Source organism: Formica exsecta, unplaced genomic scaffold (assembly GCF_003651465.1).
Source record: "Formica exsecta isolate Colony F162 unplaced genomic scaffold, ASM365146v1 scaffold135, whole genome shotgun sequence".
NCBI classification, from domain to species: domain Eukaryota; kingdom Metazoa; phylum Arthropoda; class Insecta; order Hymenoptera; family Formicidae; genus Formica; species Formica exsecta.
In genome coordinates this window covers 118,115-135,729 of record NW_021848683.1, presented here as the reverse complement: position 1 = coordinate 135,729, position 17,615 = coordinate 118,115, and the positions used below count along the sequence as shown (strand labels likewise).

The window sequence follows — 17,615 nt, the reverse complement described above, 5'->3', positions numbered from 1 at the left end:
TTTTTAAAGTATATGCGTGCACACAGTGGGTTCCGCCCCTCAAGGGGGGGGGCCTCCACTTCCGGAAGATGTAACCTAACCCAAACTTATTTTCAGTTTTAAAAATAAAGTTGGGTTGGGTTAAGTTAGATTTCTTTGGGGTTGGGGCGCAGGAGGAGGGGTTGAGCTTCTCCCCCGCCCACGAATTCAATGAATAATATTTTTCGTCGGAATAAGAAGAAATGAGGAAAAATAATGGTAAAATTTTAAAAATTGAAAATAGGTTTGGGTTAGGTTACATCTTCCGGAAGTAGAGTCCCCCTGTAGGAGGGGCGGAACTCACTGTCCACGCATATACTTCACAACGCGAAGCGAAGTCCATCCCACAATTATGGGACTGAGAAAATGTAGATAGGAAAGTGCGTTGACAACTTAGAAGATCATAAACAGTTTTTATCAATGAAAAAATAATAAGTTATACAGTATATACATATTTTAATATCAAATATCAATTTGTTATATCTTTTAGACTAATGCGGTCACCCACAAAAATTCTTGCGGGGAATTACTCAGAAGAACCTCCTCTACAACATATTTAAGTGGCAATAAAATCGGAGGTTTGTTATCTTTTATGCAGTTTTACCTAGTAATCTGCATAGTAATCTTTCTCAATAAATTTCTTTTATGTAAAGGTAACGATTCTCTGTTTCTCAACATCACACTACACGTTTGTGGCCAAGCAAAAATTTTGAAAGCCAATTTCATCGACTTTGATGTTTCAAGTTCGCAAGTCTACGACCGTTTTAACGCTTTAATTCACAGGAATAGCTATCTGATAGAAATGGCTAAGGAATTGGCCAATACGATCAGTTTTGTTTTATTGATGCAGTTATTTCTTAGCAGCATCCTATTATGTATAATGGGTGAATATTTTATGCCACTTATAATAGATTCATAAAAAAAATTGTGTCATAAAGAGAAAGAGAGAGAGAGAGAGAGAAAAGTTCACATATATCAACATGTATTAAATGTAAATATTTTGTTTCAGGGTTTCAATTTATCTTAGCGTTAAAAAGGAATGATGCCGTCATGATGGGGAAAAGCTTCATGGTATTGTGTACTTTCTTGACACAACTAACAGTGTATAGTTTCGTTGGGGATTATCTGAAATCCCAAATGGAAGAGATTGGACTTTTTATTTATCAGAGCGTTTGGTACGACCTTCCTGCAAAATTAACGAAAAATTTAATCTTCGTCATTATGCGGGCACAATTTCCCGTCAAATTGCAAGCTGGAAATTTTATTGTGGTAAACCTGGCAACTTATATGAGCATCCTGAAAACCTCCATTTCGTATTTATCCGTACTCCGCGTAATGGTAGAAACATGAGATATAAAATAATGCGTATAATGAAAGAATCTTACAAATTAAAAATGTTTTGAGAACATTCAGAAATATAAAAATCTGTAGAAGCAAAAGTTTATTATAATGTGGTTTTTTTAATAAAACTAGTTATAATCATATCATATGACCATCCATTCGTGCCAAATCTCAACAATTCTTTTTCGCATAATATCAAATATACATACAAATATACTACTATATACATACTTGGAAAAAAAAACATGTTGTTTTTGTTGCAACCATATAAAAAGATTTAAGGATTTTTTGACTATACAATAGTAGCAAAATACCGTCAAAATAAAAAAATAAACATATTTCTTACGTTTATATTGTTTGAAAAATTAAATAAATAAATCAGGAATGAAAGAAGAATGAAGAAAAATCAAATATATAAAAAGAATTAAAGTATCACAAAATGATATAGTTTTTAACGTTTTCGTAAAAGAAAATAGTTGTAATTAATATTTTTTTAAATTTATGACAAGAACTTTTGATCGCGAATACCCCTTGAAATCAACTGCAAGAAATAAAAAAACCGTGTAATTTACAGAAAGAGAGAAGGAGAGAGAGATTTTTCTACTATTTTTAGTAAACTATAGAGCGCTTAATAAACAATGCGCGCGCCATTTATTTTGTGTGTATATGTGTGTTTAATTACTTATACACATATATTAAACCTAGTTCTCTGTTTTTTCAAAATAAATTAAATAAAAATTACACACACACTTAATATTTGAACTGTCAAATGCGTCACTCAGTTATGATAGGCTTTTATTGATATAAAGTAATGCACAGCGCAACGTTGAGATAAGCAATCAGTATCGCGGAAAAGAGATAAAAATACTTGCAAGTATCGATTTAACATACCTTTAGATTAAAAGTGGATATCTCGATGAGAGCTGCTCACGGCATAATATTAGAATATTATATATGTGTGTGTTATATTATAAAATATTATAAAATGCGCCATTTTTAGTTTTTATAAATAATAATAGACAAAAATGATTTAAAAAATCGCGACATTTCTTACAATATTGGTTTGAGCATAAAGATGTTAATAGTTTCATTTATGTTTCATGGACTGCTAGAACTCTAAATAAAAAATCGGAAATGTGAAAAAATCTATCCTTTCAAATATTTGGATGTATCTTTATATGACACATATGGAAACTTGTGATTTCCAAACTCTGAATATATATTCTATTAATTATTATATTCTATAATTATTATGTTTTCCTATAGTTTTAACCGTGTTCTTTCGAAGTCGAAATAGTTTTATCATTAACAACGATAATTAATTCTTTCACGTTCATATGATTACCCGATAATAGATATATTGTCAGGTTTTCGCAAAATATCATACGGTGATATCTCTTACAATATTGGTTGAAGCATAAAAATGTTAAGAGTTTCTTTTATATCTCGTGGGATGTTACCCAAAATTCTAAATAAAAAGCCGGAATTGTGAAAAAAATTACCTTTAAAATATTTAAAATTAATTTAAAATTTTCTTGTATAAATTTAATATTTTGTATACACACGTATATATATGCAGAGTCGGTTCTGGCTCCTTAGTCTGCGTGCGAAAACAATTTTTACGCCCTTATGTGGATGTGTAGAAAAATAAAACAACACAAAATGTACATGTATAAACATACAAAGTATATATTTCGTAAACATACGTACTTAAAAAATTGTATTTCGTAAACATATGTATTTAAAAAATTGCACAAAGAAATAAAAATAAAAGTATTTTTTTATTACCACAATGAACTTCTCTAGATTTCTTACTCTCTAGCTAAATCGTCTACAATATCAAATAAATCTAAACTTTCACAAAGTTCATATTCTATAGCTAAAAGTCCTAATTCGAGTTAATCGATCCTGACTTATAGAAGAGTACAGATAATTCTTTATTAATTTTAATTTTGAAAAACTTCTTTTATTAGATGCAGCAGTTATTGACAATGTTAAAAATATTCTTAAAGATTTAAACAAATTAGGAAATGTGATGACTATAAATTATTCTCAATAATATCAATAATCTAAATTTTGTAACGGATCTGATAAGCTTTTTTGTATTATTTTATATGTTTGTAATTTATTAAATAATTCCAAACCATTTATATCTTTAGATATTGAATTTTCTGTCAATTTGTATAGTTAAATCTAAATTAAAAAAACAAGTTTTTTTAATTTCTCTTCTGACAATTATAAAACTCGCACAAAAATTTAAATAAATTATTACATTCATTCAAAGTTTGAAATCTTTCTTGAATTGTTGTTAAGGCAGTATCTGATATTACGAAATAAAATTCAATCTTCAAAATTTCTTTTGGATCTGTTAATGTTTCGTCTGCGCATTCATAACTAAAATGTCTTATTTTTGTTTTCTATTACGAACAATTGCAAATTTGACAGATATATTTATTTCAGCGACCAAAACTTGAGCATCACTAATATATTGTATTTATTAAATGCTTCATTACGTCTAATATCATTTTAAAATTTTATTACTTTATTTAATATTTTTGTAGATTTATTTATGTTAGATCTAGATCTTTGTAACATTTTACTTGCTACGTCTGTCGTTTTTGATAATATGCTATATAATAACTGCTAGGATTTACTTGCATCTTTAGGCCAGATTTCTTGACTCAGGCCTACTGCTCCCCTCTTACTGCTCGCGTCTTAGCAACGCAGCGCCAGACGCTCGTAACTAAGGAGCGCGTCACTTAGTCTCAGAAACGTGCGTATCACAAATGTAATAGCGCAATAAGTAGCTCTAGTAGCAAAAGTTCTGATTAAAATTTTCTATTTAATATTTTATTTTGTATTAATAATAGAATAATAATTTTTATTATTAATACAAAGTAAAATATCAAATATAAAAAGGTAGGTAAGTATACGGAACAATATTGTCTTTGTTTTCTTCGCTGAATCTTTCGGGATCAAACTTGTCCGGATTCGGAAAGTATTTGGGATCACGATGTAAACCATAAATGGATATTACCATTACACTACCAGATTCGACGATTACGCTCTTGCAACCCGGCTGCGACGGAGGCAGCTCATAACTTTTAGTGCAACATCTATTGATGAAGCTCGCTGGTGGATACTTTCGGAGCGTCTCGTTAATCACCATGTCCATATAAGTCATCTTCGACAGCGATTCGTAAGAGATCTCGTTATCTTCGGCAAGATGCTGCTGCACCTCCTCGCGCAGACGATCTTGAATGTCTCGATTAACTGCCAGCTCATGAGCAACAAAACACATCAGCGTCGAGGATGTTTCAAAACCAGCTAAGAAAAAGATGAAAGCTTACGAAACGATATCATCCAATGTCATTTTGTGAACGTTGGGACCGTTCTTGTCCCGAGCCTGCATTAATAAGTGAATCATATCCGGCCTGACGATACCTTGCTCGTCTCGAACTTTGATGGTCTCTCCAACAATCCTTTTGAAAAACTCAGCCGTAGATGCTGAGCTGAATCCCGTCATACCGAGCAACTTGGCAAAATGCGGAAATACACGCATAAACATAAACTTGAATATAGTTAGGAATCCGGAGAAAGCCTTGCTGGTCTCTATTCCTTTCACATAAAACTCGTTGTTTTGATCTTTCATAGAATGCACGCTTATGCCAAAAGCCGTTGTGGCGATTACATCAGTGGTATACCATCTGAAGATCTGCTTCTTTTATCTTTTCCTTCTCTCTCTCCCCTTCTTCTCCATTTCTCTCTTTGAATGATAAAAATAAATTAAAATATTGAAATATATGTATTTTTTCACTCATCAATAAAGACGAAGATCTAGCGATACGAATAGCGCGGTAATATCAAGATCGATACCGTCTGTGAAACATGACAAAAGATCTATTAATTAAATATTCTCGAATACACAATCATAATTTTCGACTATATAAAATCACGATGTATACATCGCAATTTGCGCAAATGCGATTGACATTGATTAAAAATATCGACCCGCGAATTACGGATGTAATACATAATTCTGTGGATTACGGATGTAATTCACAATTCTGTGATAATCTGTGATATTTTACGCGAATAACTTTGACAAAGTTACGGCGTCACGTAAATTGCGAACTGGTCACTCATAGTCGGTTAGCGGGTTGAGCGAATGTTGAAACTGAATTGCGATCGATTCAGGTTGAACCAGCACTCTCGAAGATAATCCGTTATTTGCAACAGGCAGCCTTAATAATGGGGTCAAATTGGTCCTATCTTATATACGAATGCGCAGATGTTATTAAAAAGAAGGAATAAAGAGAATAAGAACGAAAAAAAATAGATAAAGAGTTAATAAAAATTATTTGTTATCAGCTCTTTCCTACAAGAGAATGACGACGCAGTCAAACTTGACAATTCTTCTTCACTCAAGCGAACTATAAGAAAGAGTATAGATATACGTATAGAACATTTTTTTACAAATGAAAATAAAATTTCAATTTGAACATATTTCTATTTCCGTTCAGTTAATAATTAATATTCCTTTAAATTTATCACAACTTTTCTTTATATCGCGACTAATAGACATCTTTTATGGCAAATCTGACTATCTATACGATACGGTATACATCCTTAAATCTATATCAGATTTTTTATAAAAAATATTTTATTTTTATTTGGTGTTCACTCTCTTATATTCATAATAACAATTTATTTTCACTATTTTAAAGCTATTGTTAAATTACGATGATTGTAATATATCATTCTTATATCATAAGTAAATATTTTTATATCACTGTACATTTTTACTACTAAAATATATCGATCGGTCTAAATATGTGGATAATTACTTTTTATACTCTAACTTTGATCATTACTCTGCATAGCATCGATGTCTCTTGGTTTATAGCACCCAAGATGCAAAAACGTATCGCAAATAAATGTACTAAAAATTACACTTGTGTATAAACGAATATTATGACTTTGCATATTAATCACACATTAAAGTAGTTTTTTATTCTGTTTGCAATTCGCAATATATATTTTCACTGTTACGATGCACACATTCGTTGTCATACTGCTTCCGCGATCTTTTCTCTACTGCAACGCGTCTCTACTGCTCGTGACTACGGAACAGTGGAAGATAATACAACAGTGTATAGACATATACATTATCCCCATTTCACATGTTTATCCTATTATCATTTGAGAAGTCCTACATAAAGCTAATAAAATATGAACCCAGTGAAAGTAATATGTTTTACCCGTCGTGGTTGATTATCCACGACAGTAAAGACGGTATTCGCAAATTGAACGTAGAATTTGCAGGATCAAAAGACCTTTGCCCATAACGATCAAGCAAAATAGTTTTGCAAATCGTCCGTTCAGTTCGTACAACTACCATAATGTCTTCGCGTGATCTCTGGAACGATGATATCGCGTATGTCTTCTCTACTCATAGAACGCTCATGCAAAAACTCGGTATATGGCCGCTACAAAAGAAGACGGTGTTCACGATCATACAATGGAGTTTAACGACAATTTTGCAGGTATGTTAACAGCAGAAAAAAAATTATAGAAGCGTGTTGCAATAAGTATGTAAATATGACGATGTGTCTAATAGAATTATAAAATATTTTCACATAAACAGCTCTTGAATTTCTAAAATGTATACAGGGTGAGGCATCTAAGACAGGCCACCCGAATAACCCCCACAGTTTCGGAGATAGGAAAAAATGTTTGAAATAAAAGTTGTATGGTATCGAGGGGGAAATCTTGTGGAAGTGAACATTTTTTTTTTTAGGTGGAGGCGCTTAGGAGATTTGAAGGTCATCTTCATTTTTTTAAATGGAACTCTCGAAATAGGGGGTTCCATTTAAAAAAATAAAGATGACCTTCAAATCTCCTAAGCGCCTCCACCTACAAAAAAATGTTCATTTCCACAAGATTTCCCCCCCAATACCATACAACTTTTATTTCAAACATTTTCTCCTATCTCCAAAACTGTGGGAGTTATTTGGGTGGCCTGTCTTAGACGCCTCACCCTGTATACATTTACAATATATACAATATTTATATATATCATCTGTAATGAGGTAAATACTATAGATTCAACAAGATCTCTTTATTAATTTTATGATCTATTATGGAATATTAAGTTACTAGAAGGCATTTCACAGATGCGTTTTATTGTTTCTTTATACTCACTTACATACTACATACGCGCAAACCGTATTTTCTAAGGCAAAAGGATCATTATTAGTTGACGATATTCAGTTTCCTATTTATGGAACTCACTGGGAATCATCGTGACGCCAATACAAGCATAGAAACTATATTGTACTTCACATGCACAATCATTTTGATATTGAAAAATCTTTGTATTAATGCCAATCAAAGAAAGCTTGCCAGGAATATTGACGCTGCTATCAGTGATTGGTTGTCTGCGGAAAATGATGAGGAATCTTATAAGATCATGAAGGAATATGCATTTAAGTCCAGAATGTTCACTTTTGTTATACTATATTCAGGTTTCATATGTATTGCAATTTATATGGTGGCTGTTATAGTCATGAATGTGAAACAAATATTTCTACAGGACGCAAATATATCAGGTAATATATAATATTCGTGTATATAACATTTGTTGAATCATTCTTATATGTATAAATAAAAATGCGATTTCAAGATATTAACTCACAAGAATAATAATAATTATAAATACGGATTTTTTTCTTGTTTGTAACATTTATATAAAATATCTCATTCTAAAAAGCGTGATATTATTTTTTGATAAATTTTCTAGAATTATGTACTAAGAATAAATCTGTTTCACATTATTAAGTATTATTTTATACTACTACATTAAATTGCTTTTTAAGACATACTGAGAATGAGAAATGTAAATAATACCATACGTTCATACAAATCATTATATGCTACTTTTGCACTTTTAAATTTTGAAAAGTTTCAAAATTATTTTTGAAAAAATTTAGAATTATTTTTCTATCAGTATTTTCGTAAATCTCTGTACTTTTTTAAAAATATTTATAAATTATATATATTTGAAAGGACCACGGACGATTCATATGAAAAAAACTTTTTCGGTCAATTTGCTTGAATCTGTGATATTTTATAGTTCTTGTGTCTCTGATCCAAAATGTCAAGTTACAGAAACTTTCTATGTCTAGTCTGAATTATATGAGTATACAAAAAGTATCGGAACCCCTTAATATTTTGAAAAATACGCATTTTGAAAAAAATGTTTCACTTAAAAGTTATAGGGTTTTATGTGACTCATTACATATCAATATTATTATGACCTTGAATAACATTGTCAAGATTACGTAAAAATCACTTTTGAAATTTTTTAATGAAAATCCCCATTTTTGATTGCATATTCTTGTAGCTTATTTTTTCAGAGAACTTTTCAAAACACTATAACAAAGTTCCTTTTCATTAAGTATTTTCCAAGTTATTAGGCTTGAAAGGTGCAGTACCGCCAGCATTAGTATTACTCGAAAGTGATTTTTACGTGACCTTAACAATGCTATTTAAAATCACACTAACATTGCTATTTAATCATCATCCAAGTCCTTAACATCTTGACAGATGTGTGGTGACTATGCTTGTTGTTCTTCCATGTCTTTAACGACGTTCCTGATGGTGCTGCGCCACTTGTCTCGGTTGGCGGTAGCTCTCACTGCCTCCTCCATGCTGGTATTAAGGAGTTGTTTGACTGCATCAGTCCATCGAGTTAGTGAGCGACCTCGTCTTCGTTTCCCTTTCCGCTTTCCCTGGACTATCAAGTGTTCGATAATGTTGCTACGGTTTATGTGTCCGAAGAACTTGAGGATTCTGCTGTACACATAGCTAGACAGTCTCTGGAGTGGATTTATTTCTGCCAGTATGGACGCGTTTATTCTTCTCGCTGTCCAGGGGATTTGCAGCATTCTACGCCAACACCACATCTCAAATGCATCCATACGACATCGATCGGCTGTTCGCAGTGTCCATGTTTCAGAGGCGTAATGGAACACCGAGAACACCAAGGTTTTGATTTGGTTAATCTTGGTGTAGCGCGTGATATTGGGATTCTTCCATACCTTGGTTAGTTGGGACATTGCTGTTCTTTCCAGCTGAATGCGCCCGCGGATTTCTGCCTCGCAATCTCCCTGGTTGTTTATTAGTGCACCCAGATATACAAATTTATCGACTACCTTAAAATTACCAATGCGTAGCGTATCTGGGGAGTTGTTGTGTTCTTGGTCAACTATCATAATTTTTGTTTTGGTGTTATTTATGCAAAGTCCGTATTACCGACTGAAATTATTAAGCCTGTCCAGAAGTGCGAGAAGTTCTTCTTCACTTTTGGCAATCAGCAGTGTGTCATCCGCATATCTAAGGTTTGAGATCTTTTCGCCACCTATGGCCACGCCGCCATCCCAGTCCTCCAACACCTGCCTCATTATCCACTCGCTGTAGATGTTGTACAGAAGTGGCGACAGTATATAGCCTTGTCTCACCTCTTTTCTAATTGCACTCTTTCCTGAGGTGATGTTCTCGAGTCTTACGACAGCCATGCTGCTTTCGTAGGGGTTTTTGATTAGATGTATGAGGTGCGGCGGAACGTCTATTTCTTTAAGGATGGGCCACATTAGGTGCCATTTGACGTTATCGAACGCCTTCTCATAATCCACAAAACACACGAATATAGGTATGTAAAACTCTTTAGCCTTTTCAATCAGCTGCCGCAAGTTCAAGATCTGATTCCGCGTGCCGCGACCGCTGACAAATCCAGCCTGCTCCGGGGCTATCTGTCGGTTGGTGAATGGCTGTAATCGGCCATGTATGATGTGCAGTAGAATTTTACTTGCATGCGTGATGAGTGCTATCAGACGATAGTTTTCGCACTTGCTGGTAAGGCCTTTTTATGAAGGGGAAATATTATAGAAGTGGTCCACTCTTTGGGCCATATCGCAGTAGTCCATATTTTTTGACAAATGCAATGGACAGCTCTTGTACTGGCGGACCCCATAGTTTTGAAAATCTCTGCTGTCAACTGGTCTACACCAGCGGCCTTGTTCCTAGCCAGTTTTCTTATGGCGTTTTCAGTTTCCTCCATCAAGATATGTGGTTCCTGTATATACTCTTCTTGATGATTGACCACTATCATTTCTTCTTCCATATACAGTCTCTCGCAGTATCTCCACACTTCCATTACATTATCGATATCCGTGACCCGGGCACCGTTCTTATCACAGACAGCCCATGTGCGGGACTTGAATTTCCGCGTGATCTGTTTGATTTTGTGGAACACGTCTTTAGATTGAAGGCGGTTTGCATGAAGCTGAATGTCTGCACAAGTCTCATTTAGTAGGTCGTTTTTGTCTTTTCTATAGCTTCTTTGGATAGACGCTGATAGTCTGCGGTATTTATTTCTCGTTTCGATGTTATTTAGGCCAGTAGCTAGCAGACTTCTTCTTTCTTCTATCGGCTTGAAAGTGTTTGCGGAGATCCACTCGCTCCTCTTTGCGCGCTCTTTTGGTTTCTGTGTATCAATTACAGAAGTCTCGATAGCGTCCCTGAACCGGTTCCATAGGTCATCCGAGTCGACTGGTTCCTCCATATTGGCCAGTGCTAATTCGCAGTTAAGTCTCTCACAGAAAGTCCTCTGATCAACAATAGGTGGTAAATTATTTTTGGCTGTCGTCCTTTTGCACACTTTCATCTTTGTTCTGAACTTGAACGCCAGTTATTTATGGTCTAAACCACAATCAGCTCCAGGGAGTGTCTTAGTTGAGAGTATGGCCGATCTCTAACGACTATTGATCAAAATATAATCTATTTGATTTTTATTGCGAGGACTGCGTGGCCTGTTCACAGGTGGTGATGTTGGTCACCTGTGTAGCCTTCTCAGACGTGGAGGCGAGTGACTGCATTCCCCTATGTACCCTGCTGAGGGTTGCCGTCTGCGTCTCCTGGTGACGATGCTCGTTAGCCGCTGGTAATGGTGGCAACGGCGATAGGCGTGGAGGGTAATTCCAGCCGTAGGTCGGCGAGGTGTAGCGCCGGACCCTTACGTCCCATGTCGTAAGGAAATCCCTGCCCGGACGGGTGAAGCGCACCGGCGACAGCTCCAGAGGCTGCAGCTTCTGCTCCTGGAAGGACCAGCTGATGTGCCGGCGAGTGGAAGCGCTGGTCGGGGGCTTCACAGGATGTCCGGTCCGCAAACTATGCCCGGGTGAAGAGGGCGGCGGAAGTGGACGTGGACGTTCCTCTAGCCGCTGCTTCTTGCCTCTTCGCGAGGTGCGAGGTGCTATACGGGCGGACCCGAATTTCCGCCCGTCGTCGCTAACTTTCGTCTACTAAGCGAGAGAAGTCCTCTCTCTAGCAGCGAAAGCCGCGACTGGCGATATCAATCGCCTCGCCCTTTTATATACTCCTTCTCGTCGGATCTCACTTCCTGGCGCCGACTCCCGGCTGCCGCCGCGTCGCGGTAAGCTCCCGTAGTTTGTTGAGCTTGCATGTGTTCCGCGCGTGACTCTGGGCGCGCGCGCTTGCCGCCATGTTGTAAGGGGCGCAAATTGGTTCTGCGCGCCCGTGCTTTTGTGGTGGTTATCCGCCACAGTTTGCTCCTAGGCCATTCCAAAGACACTTTCTTCTTCTGCCCTAGTGCAATACTGATGGTTGCTGCTACCCTCCATCACTTTTCGCCATATCTGGCTACCCTTACTTAGTTTAGTCTGCATGCCAATGCAGATATCCGGGGTGTGGTGCTTGGAGCCATAAGTAAGAGTTGGGTTTCGTATGAGGACTAGTTACTTCGAGCCATTCCTCGAATGTACGCTGGATGACTCTCAGCCAAGATACTACCTCTGTACCAAATCCCCATACACGCCACTTAAAACCCTACAACTTTCATTTAAAATATTTTTTTTAAATGCTATATTTTCGAGATTTGAAAAAATGTTTCAAATAAAAGTTGTAGGGTTTTAAGTAGTACAAAATAACTGTTTTAATTTCTATGTGGGGGAGAATAGCGTGTGTGTGGAAGCGCGCTTACTTCCTTCGCCCCACAATACGTAAAGGGAAGATGTTGATGGAAGGGATGTCGTCAAAGATCACTCGCAAGTACTATGTACAAAAATATATTTCTAAGATTACTATACAGGCGAGAGGTATATACAAGTCCTTAATATGTGTTTGGTTTTTGGGGTGGCCCTGAAAAGGGCCGGTTGTGCGCTGGTGTTAGCGCCCTACAAAAGGCGTTCACGCCACTGGAGCGGCGGATCCGTAGAGGTGTACCGGGGCGGATCCCACCTCGTACGGAGCGCCGGAGGAGTCCCGGGAGGGGTGTAACTCCTCTCGGGCAGCGGCGGTGCGTCTGGTAGCGTTGAACTTGTGGTCTCTTCCCAGTCTGAGACGTCGGACTGCGTGGCCTGTTCACAGGTGGTGATGTTGGTCACCTGTGTAGCCTTCTCAGACGTGGAGGCGAGTGACTGCATTCCCCTATGTACCCTGCTGAGGGGTGCCCTCTGTGTCTCCTGGTGGCGATGCTCGTTGGCCGCTGGTGATGGTGGCAACGGCGATAGGCGTGGAGGTTAATTCCAGCCGTAGGTCGGCGAGGTGTAGCGCCGGACCCTTACGTCCCACGTCGTAAGAAAATCCCTGCCCGAACGGGTGAAGCGCGCCGGCGACAGCTCCAGAGGCTGCAGCTTCCACTCCTGGAAGGACCAGCTGATGTGCCGGCGAGTGGAAGCGCTGGTCGGGGGCTTCACAGGATGTCCGGTCCGCAAACTAGGCCCGGGTGAAGAGGGCGGCGAAAGTGGACGTTCCTCTAGCTGCTGCTTCTTGCCTCTTCGCAAGGTGAGAGGTGCTATAGGGGCGGACCCGAATTTCCGCCCGTCGTCGCTAACTTTCGTCTACTAAGCGAGAGAAGTCCTCTCTCTAGCAGCGAAATCCGCGACTGGCGATATCGATCGCCTCGCCCTTTTATATACTCCTTCTCGTCGGATCTCACTTCCTGGCGCCGACTCCCGGCTGCCGCCGCGTCGCGGCAAGTTCCCGTAGTTCGTTGAGCTTGCACGTGTTCCGCGCGTGAGTCTGGGCGCGCGCGCTTGCCGCCATGTTGTAAGGGGCGCAAATTGGTTCTGCGCGCCCGTGCTTTTGTGGTGGTTATCCGCCACAGTTTGCTCCTAGGCCATTCCAAAGACACTTTCTTCTTCTGCCCTAGTGCAATACTGATGGTTGCTGCTACCCTCCATCACTTTTCGCCATATCTGGCTACCCTTACTTAGTTTAGTCTGCATGCCAATGCAGATATCCGGGGTGTGGTGCTTGGAGCCATAAGTAAGAGTTGGGTTTCGTATGAGGACTAGTTACTTCGAGCCATTCCTCGAATGTACGCTGGATGACTCTCAGCCAAGATACTACCTCTGTACCAAATCCCCATACACGCCACTTAAAACCCTACAACTTTCATTTAAAATATTTTTTTTAAATGCTATATTTTCGAGATTTGAAAAAATGTTTCAAATAAAAGTTGTAGGGTTTTAAGTAGTGCATTAAGTAGCAAATGTTAGTGTGACTCTAAATAGTATTGTTAAGGTCACGTAAAATACACTTTTGGGTAATATTAATACTGGCGGTATTGTATCTTTCAAGCCTGATAACTTGAAAAATATTTAATGGAAAGGAACTTTATTATAGTGTTTTGAAAAGCTCTTAAGGTAAGCTATAAGAATATTCAATCAAAAATGGGAGTTCCCGTTAAAAAATGTCAAGGTGATCTTTACGTGACTTTGACAACGCTATTCAAGATCATAATAATATTGCTATATAATGCGTCACATGAAACCCTACAACTTTTATATGAAACACTTTTTTCTAAAATGCATATTTTTCGAAATATTAAGGGATTCCAATACTTCTTGTATACCCGTATAATTCAGAAACTGGACATAGAAAATTTCTGTGACGACATTTTTTATTAGAAATACAAGAAATATATCACAAATTCAAGCAAATTGACCGAAAACGTTTTTTTCATGTGAATCGTGCGTGGTCCTTTTAGTATATAAAATTAAGATAGCAAAATTTAGTGCAAAATTTATATTATATTATTATATTTATTATGTTATTGCTGTTATATGTGCTGTTTATTATATTATTTTGCATTTTTTAACGCATCTTGGTGTATGTATGTATGTATCCTTTATTCGTCCCCAATGGGGTTTGAAGGCGTTTTTTAGGAACGTACCCAAACCTTTACACTCCTCTCGATCCTTTACTCCACATATCTCCCTTCATTCACCTTGATGCACCTCCTCCTGCTCCTCACTTTTGTCCCTTCCGATCTCTCTCACTTCTCCCTATCCCGTCTCTTCCTCCTCTTCCCCACAAGCACATTTTTTCCCTGTCCACACTTTCCCACCGGACACGGAATTCCTAACGCATCTGGGTGTTCTACTCTAATTTATAAAATAACTATATAATTAATTATAGTATTGTTATTTTTAAGATTTGTTATTTTTATTGCGTATAGGCAACATTAGTACTATGGAATGGGTATTTCTGATCCCATCTGGTGATTTAAATAAAAAGATCACCGGCTCGCAGTACGTGATCCTCATCATGTTTCAAGCTCTTGAAGTATTCACATTATGTTTAATGCAATGTGTTTTGGATAGTTTTTACGTTAACGTTACGCTACATCTCACTGGTCAGTTAAAAATTCTTAAAGCGAAATTCAGAACATTTGCAAGCAAGCCGGATACCATGGTAAATAATCGGAAGCATTTGTCCCGATTGATTGAAAGGCACTGCAAATTAGCGGAACTCAACCAAAACATAGAAGATACTTTCCATCTGATTATACTATTCCAACTAGTCATAATAACGCTTCTGCTCGCATTGCTGGGTACTGTATGGCAAATTTTGTATCAAGTTTATATAGGGGACTTTAACTAAAATAAGGAAACAAACTTCGAGAGCGAGCTCGCCATACCTAAACATGAAAAAAAGTTCATATTAACATATATTCGCAAATCCACTGTGCTACTGAGATACAGCTTAAATAAATGTTTATTAATGGAAAATAAAAAGGTAATATTTATTATTATTTAATATTATTTATTTTCAATTTTTAATTATAACAAATGTTCAAAATGTGTCCCATTTGATTCAATACACGCATGGACACGTCGGATCATGGACTGTTGCACTCTTTCAAAGATCCCGGGGCGGTTGCAAATGGTTTCACAAGCAACAAAGATGCGTTGACGTAGCATATCTCCGTTGTCGATTTGAACTTCATAAACTAAGGACTTTAAGTGTCCTCATAGATAAAAATCTAGAGGATTGAGGTCGGGAGACCGTGGAGGCCATTCAACTAGTCCCAATAGCTCTACCTATCCATCTATCGGGGTGTATGTCAGTAATAGCGGATTTGCGGATATATGTTAGAACTTTTTTCCATGTGGGGAATTCGCCCCCGAAGTTTGTCCCCTTATTTTAGTTACATCCTGTATATATTACGACTAATTAATTTTTAGAAATTCATATCTTTAAGCAATTGAATTTAATGATTACGTTGCGCAATAATTTTCACATTTCTATATCTTTATATCTTAAAATATAATTTTTTTATGATATTTAAAAATTGATATAAATACAAAAAAAAATATTTTAGTTTAAAATAATATATTTTTATATTTCAGGATTACGTATAATATTCTGTTTACAAAATAACGATTACATTGAACTAGCGAAAAGTGTTCTAGTCTTGAACTTCATGTTTATGGAATCGCTAGTATACTGCTACGGCGGTGACTTTATACAGAGAGAAAGCGACGATATATTCCGTGCAATGTTCATGACTTCTTGGTTCACGCTTCCTGCCGCGTTGATGAAGGATCTGCACTTTGCGATGATGAGATCAAGCTACCCATTTCGTCTCACCGGCGGAAAATTTTTCTACGTTAATCGCGAAACGATAATATACGTTCTCAAAACGGCAGCTTCGTATATCTCGGTTTTGCGAGTGGCACTCAGAGATTAATGTAGACTATATATAAAAATTATTAATACTATCTAAAATTTGAGCAAATATATTAAATTATTTTTAAGCATACGTTTTTAATTTTTTACAATTATTGAGATAATTTTTCAATTATTAATTGCTTAAAGAAATTATAAATTTCAATCGCTACTTCAAAATAAATACCGAAAATCCTGTACAGCAGCATTGTCCGTATTCTCGTCGAGCGTTGAAATCTTTCGTTCTTTCCACAACCAGCTTCTTCTATTTTATCACTTGTATTGCGAACAAATATAACTTCACTATTTTTTTCTTTTTTGTTGGCTGTTCGTTTTGCTTAATAAAATGATAGATTAGAAAAGAGAAGAGAACATTTTGCTAGTGAAAAAAAAGATCTGCTATACTTGATGTCATCGTAGAATTCGTAAATTGATCGTGAGCATATTTGCGCTGACACACAATAACATTACATATGTAGAAAATTGTGCGCATTATCGTATGTTTCAAAAAGATGCGCGATAGATAAACTTGTCACGTCACTTATCTTACTACCCTAACAATCATCAGTGTGCGGAAGGGATATGCGCGTATAGACAATAGCAATTTTTCTCGAGGGGCAAAAGTAAGCCATCCACTCGGCCGAATAATATTCAGCACGACTACAATCTTCCTTTTTCGAGGTTGAAATTAGTAATCGCCGAACATGAAGACAAATTGGAACAGTGGTATAGATTACGGCTTTTCTGCCGTAAGATCAATGATGTGGATACTTGGTTTATGGCCTTTGCAGAATGATGCAATTTGCACTGTTCAGTGGCTTGTAATATTTACGGCAGTGGTAAGATAATGTAACATAACGTAAAATAATGTAACTTACAACATACAAGTTACTGCCGCCTTAAATGGTAAGAAGAAAAAATCATTTACACGCAAATTTCCTATTAGAAATCAATAGAGCAATAAAATTGTAACAATCTGTTTAAATCTTTTTCAAAATTAGCTTAAGGATTAAATCATTTATATAAGCAATATTATATAATATTATATATAAAAATATTTAAATATTATATACATATAAATATAAAGAACCCCGCACTAATTATATGGAAAATCTGTCCCGGTCAAATCAATTGGTTTTTACATATGTTGTAGCTTATGACCTACTGAACAAAAGATGTAATGGGCACAAAGCTCAATAATGGACAGTTATCGAGTTATA

At 36.7% G+C, this 17,615-nt stretch overlaps 2 protein-coding genes across 2 annotated transcripts in view; both read left to right on the top strand.

Moving 5' to 3' along the window:
- LOC115245893 (odorant receptor 9a-like) overlaps positions 1–1,580 on the top strand; it is a 6,094-nt gene extending 4,514 nt beyond the window's left edge. Inside the window, exons 3-4 of the mRNA XM_029824388.1 lie at positions 672–902; positions 1,028–1,580. Of these exons, the coding sequence (XP_029680248.1) occupies positions 672–902; positions 1,028–1,368 (572 nt within the window). The 3' untranslated portion in view covers positions 1,369–1,580. The remainder of the gene's footprint in view (positions 1–671; positions 903–1,027) is intronic.
- A 12,145-nt stretch (positions 1,581–13,725) lies between these two features.
- On the top strand, positions 13,726–16,417 carry LOC115245897. Its single transcript, XM_029824392.1, has 4 exons — positions 13,726–13,759; positions 14,903–15,296; positions 15,714–15,793; positions 16,077–16,417. The coding sequence occupies exons 1-4, from the start codon at positions 13,726–13,728 to the stop codon at positions 16,415–16,417; spliced, it is 849 nt and encodes a 282-aa protein (XP_029680252.1).
- Positions 16,418–17,615: the final 1,198 nt, after the last annotated feature.

Coding starts and splice junctions, on each gene's coding strand:
- LOC115245897 (XM_029824392.1), top strand. CDS start 13,726: ATGAGGACTAGTTACTTCGAGCCATTCCTCGAAT. Junction 13,760..14,902: donor CTTCGAGCCATTCCTCGAAT/GTACGCTGGATG, acceptor TATTGCGTATAG/GCAACATTAGTACTATGGAA. Junction 15,794..16,076: donor ATCTATCGGGGTGTATGTCA/GTAATAGCGGAT, acceptor TTTATATTTCAG/GATTACGTATAATATTCTGT.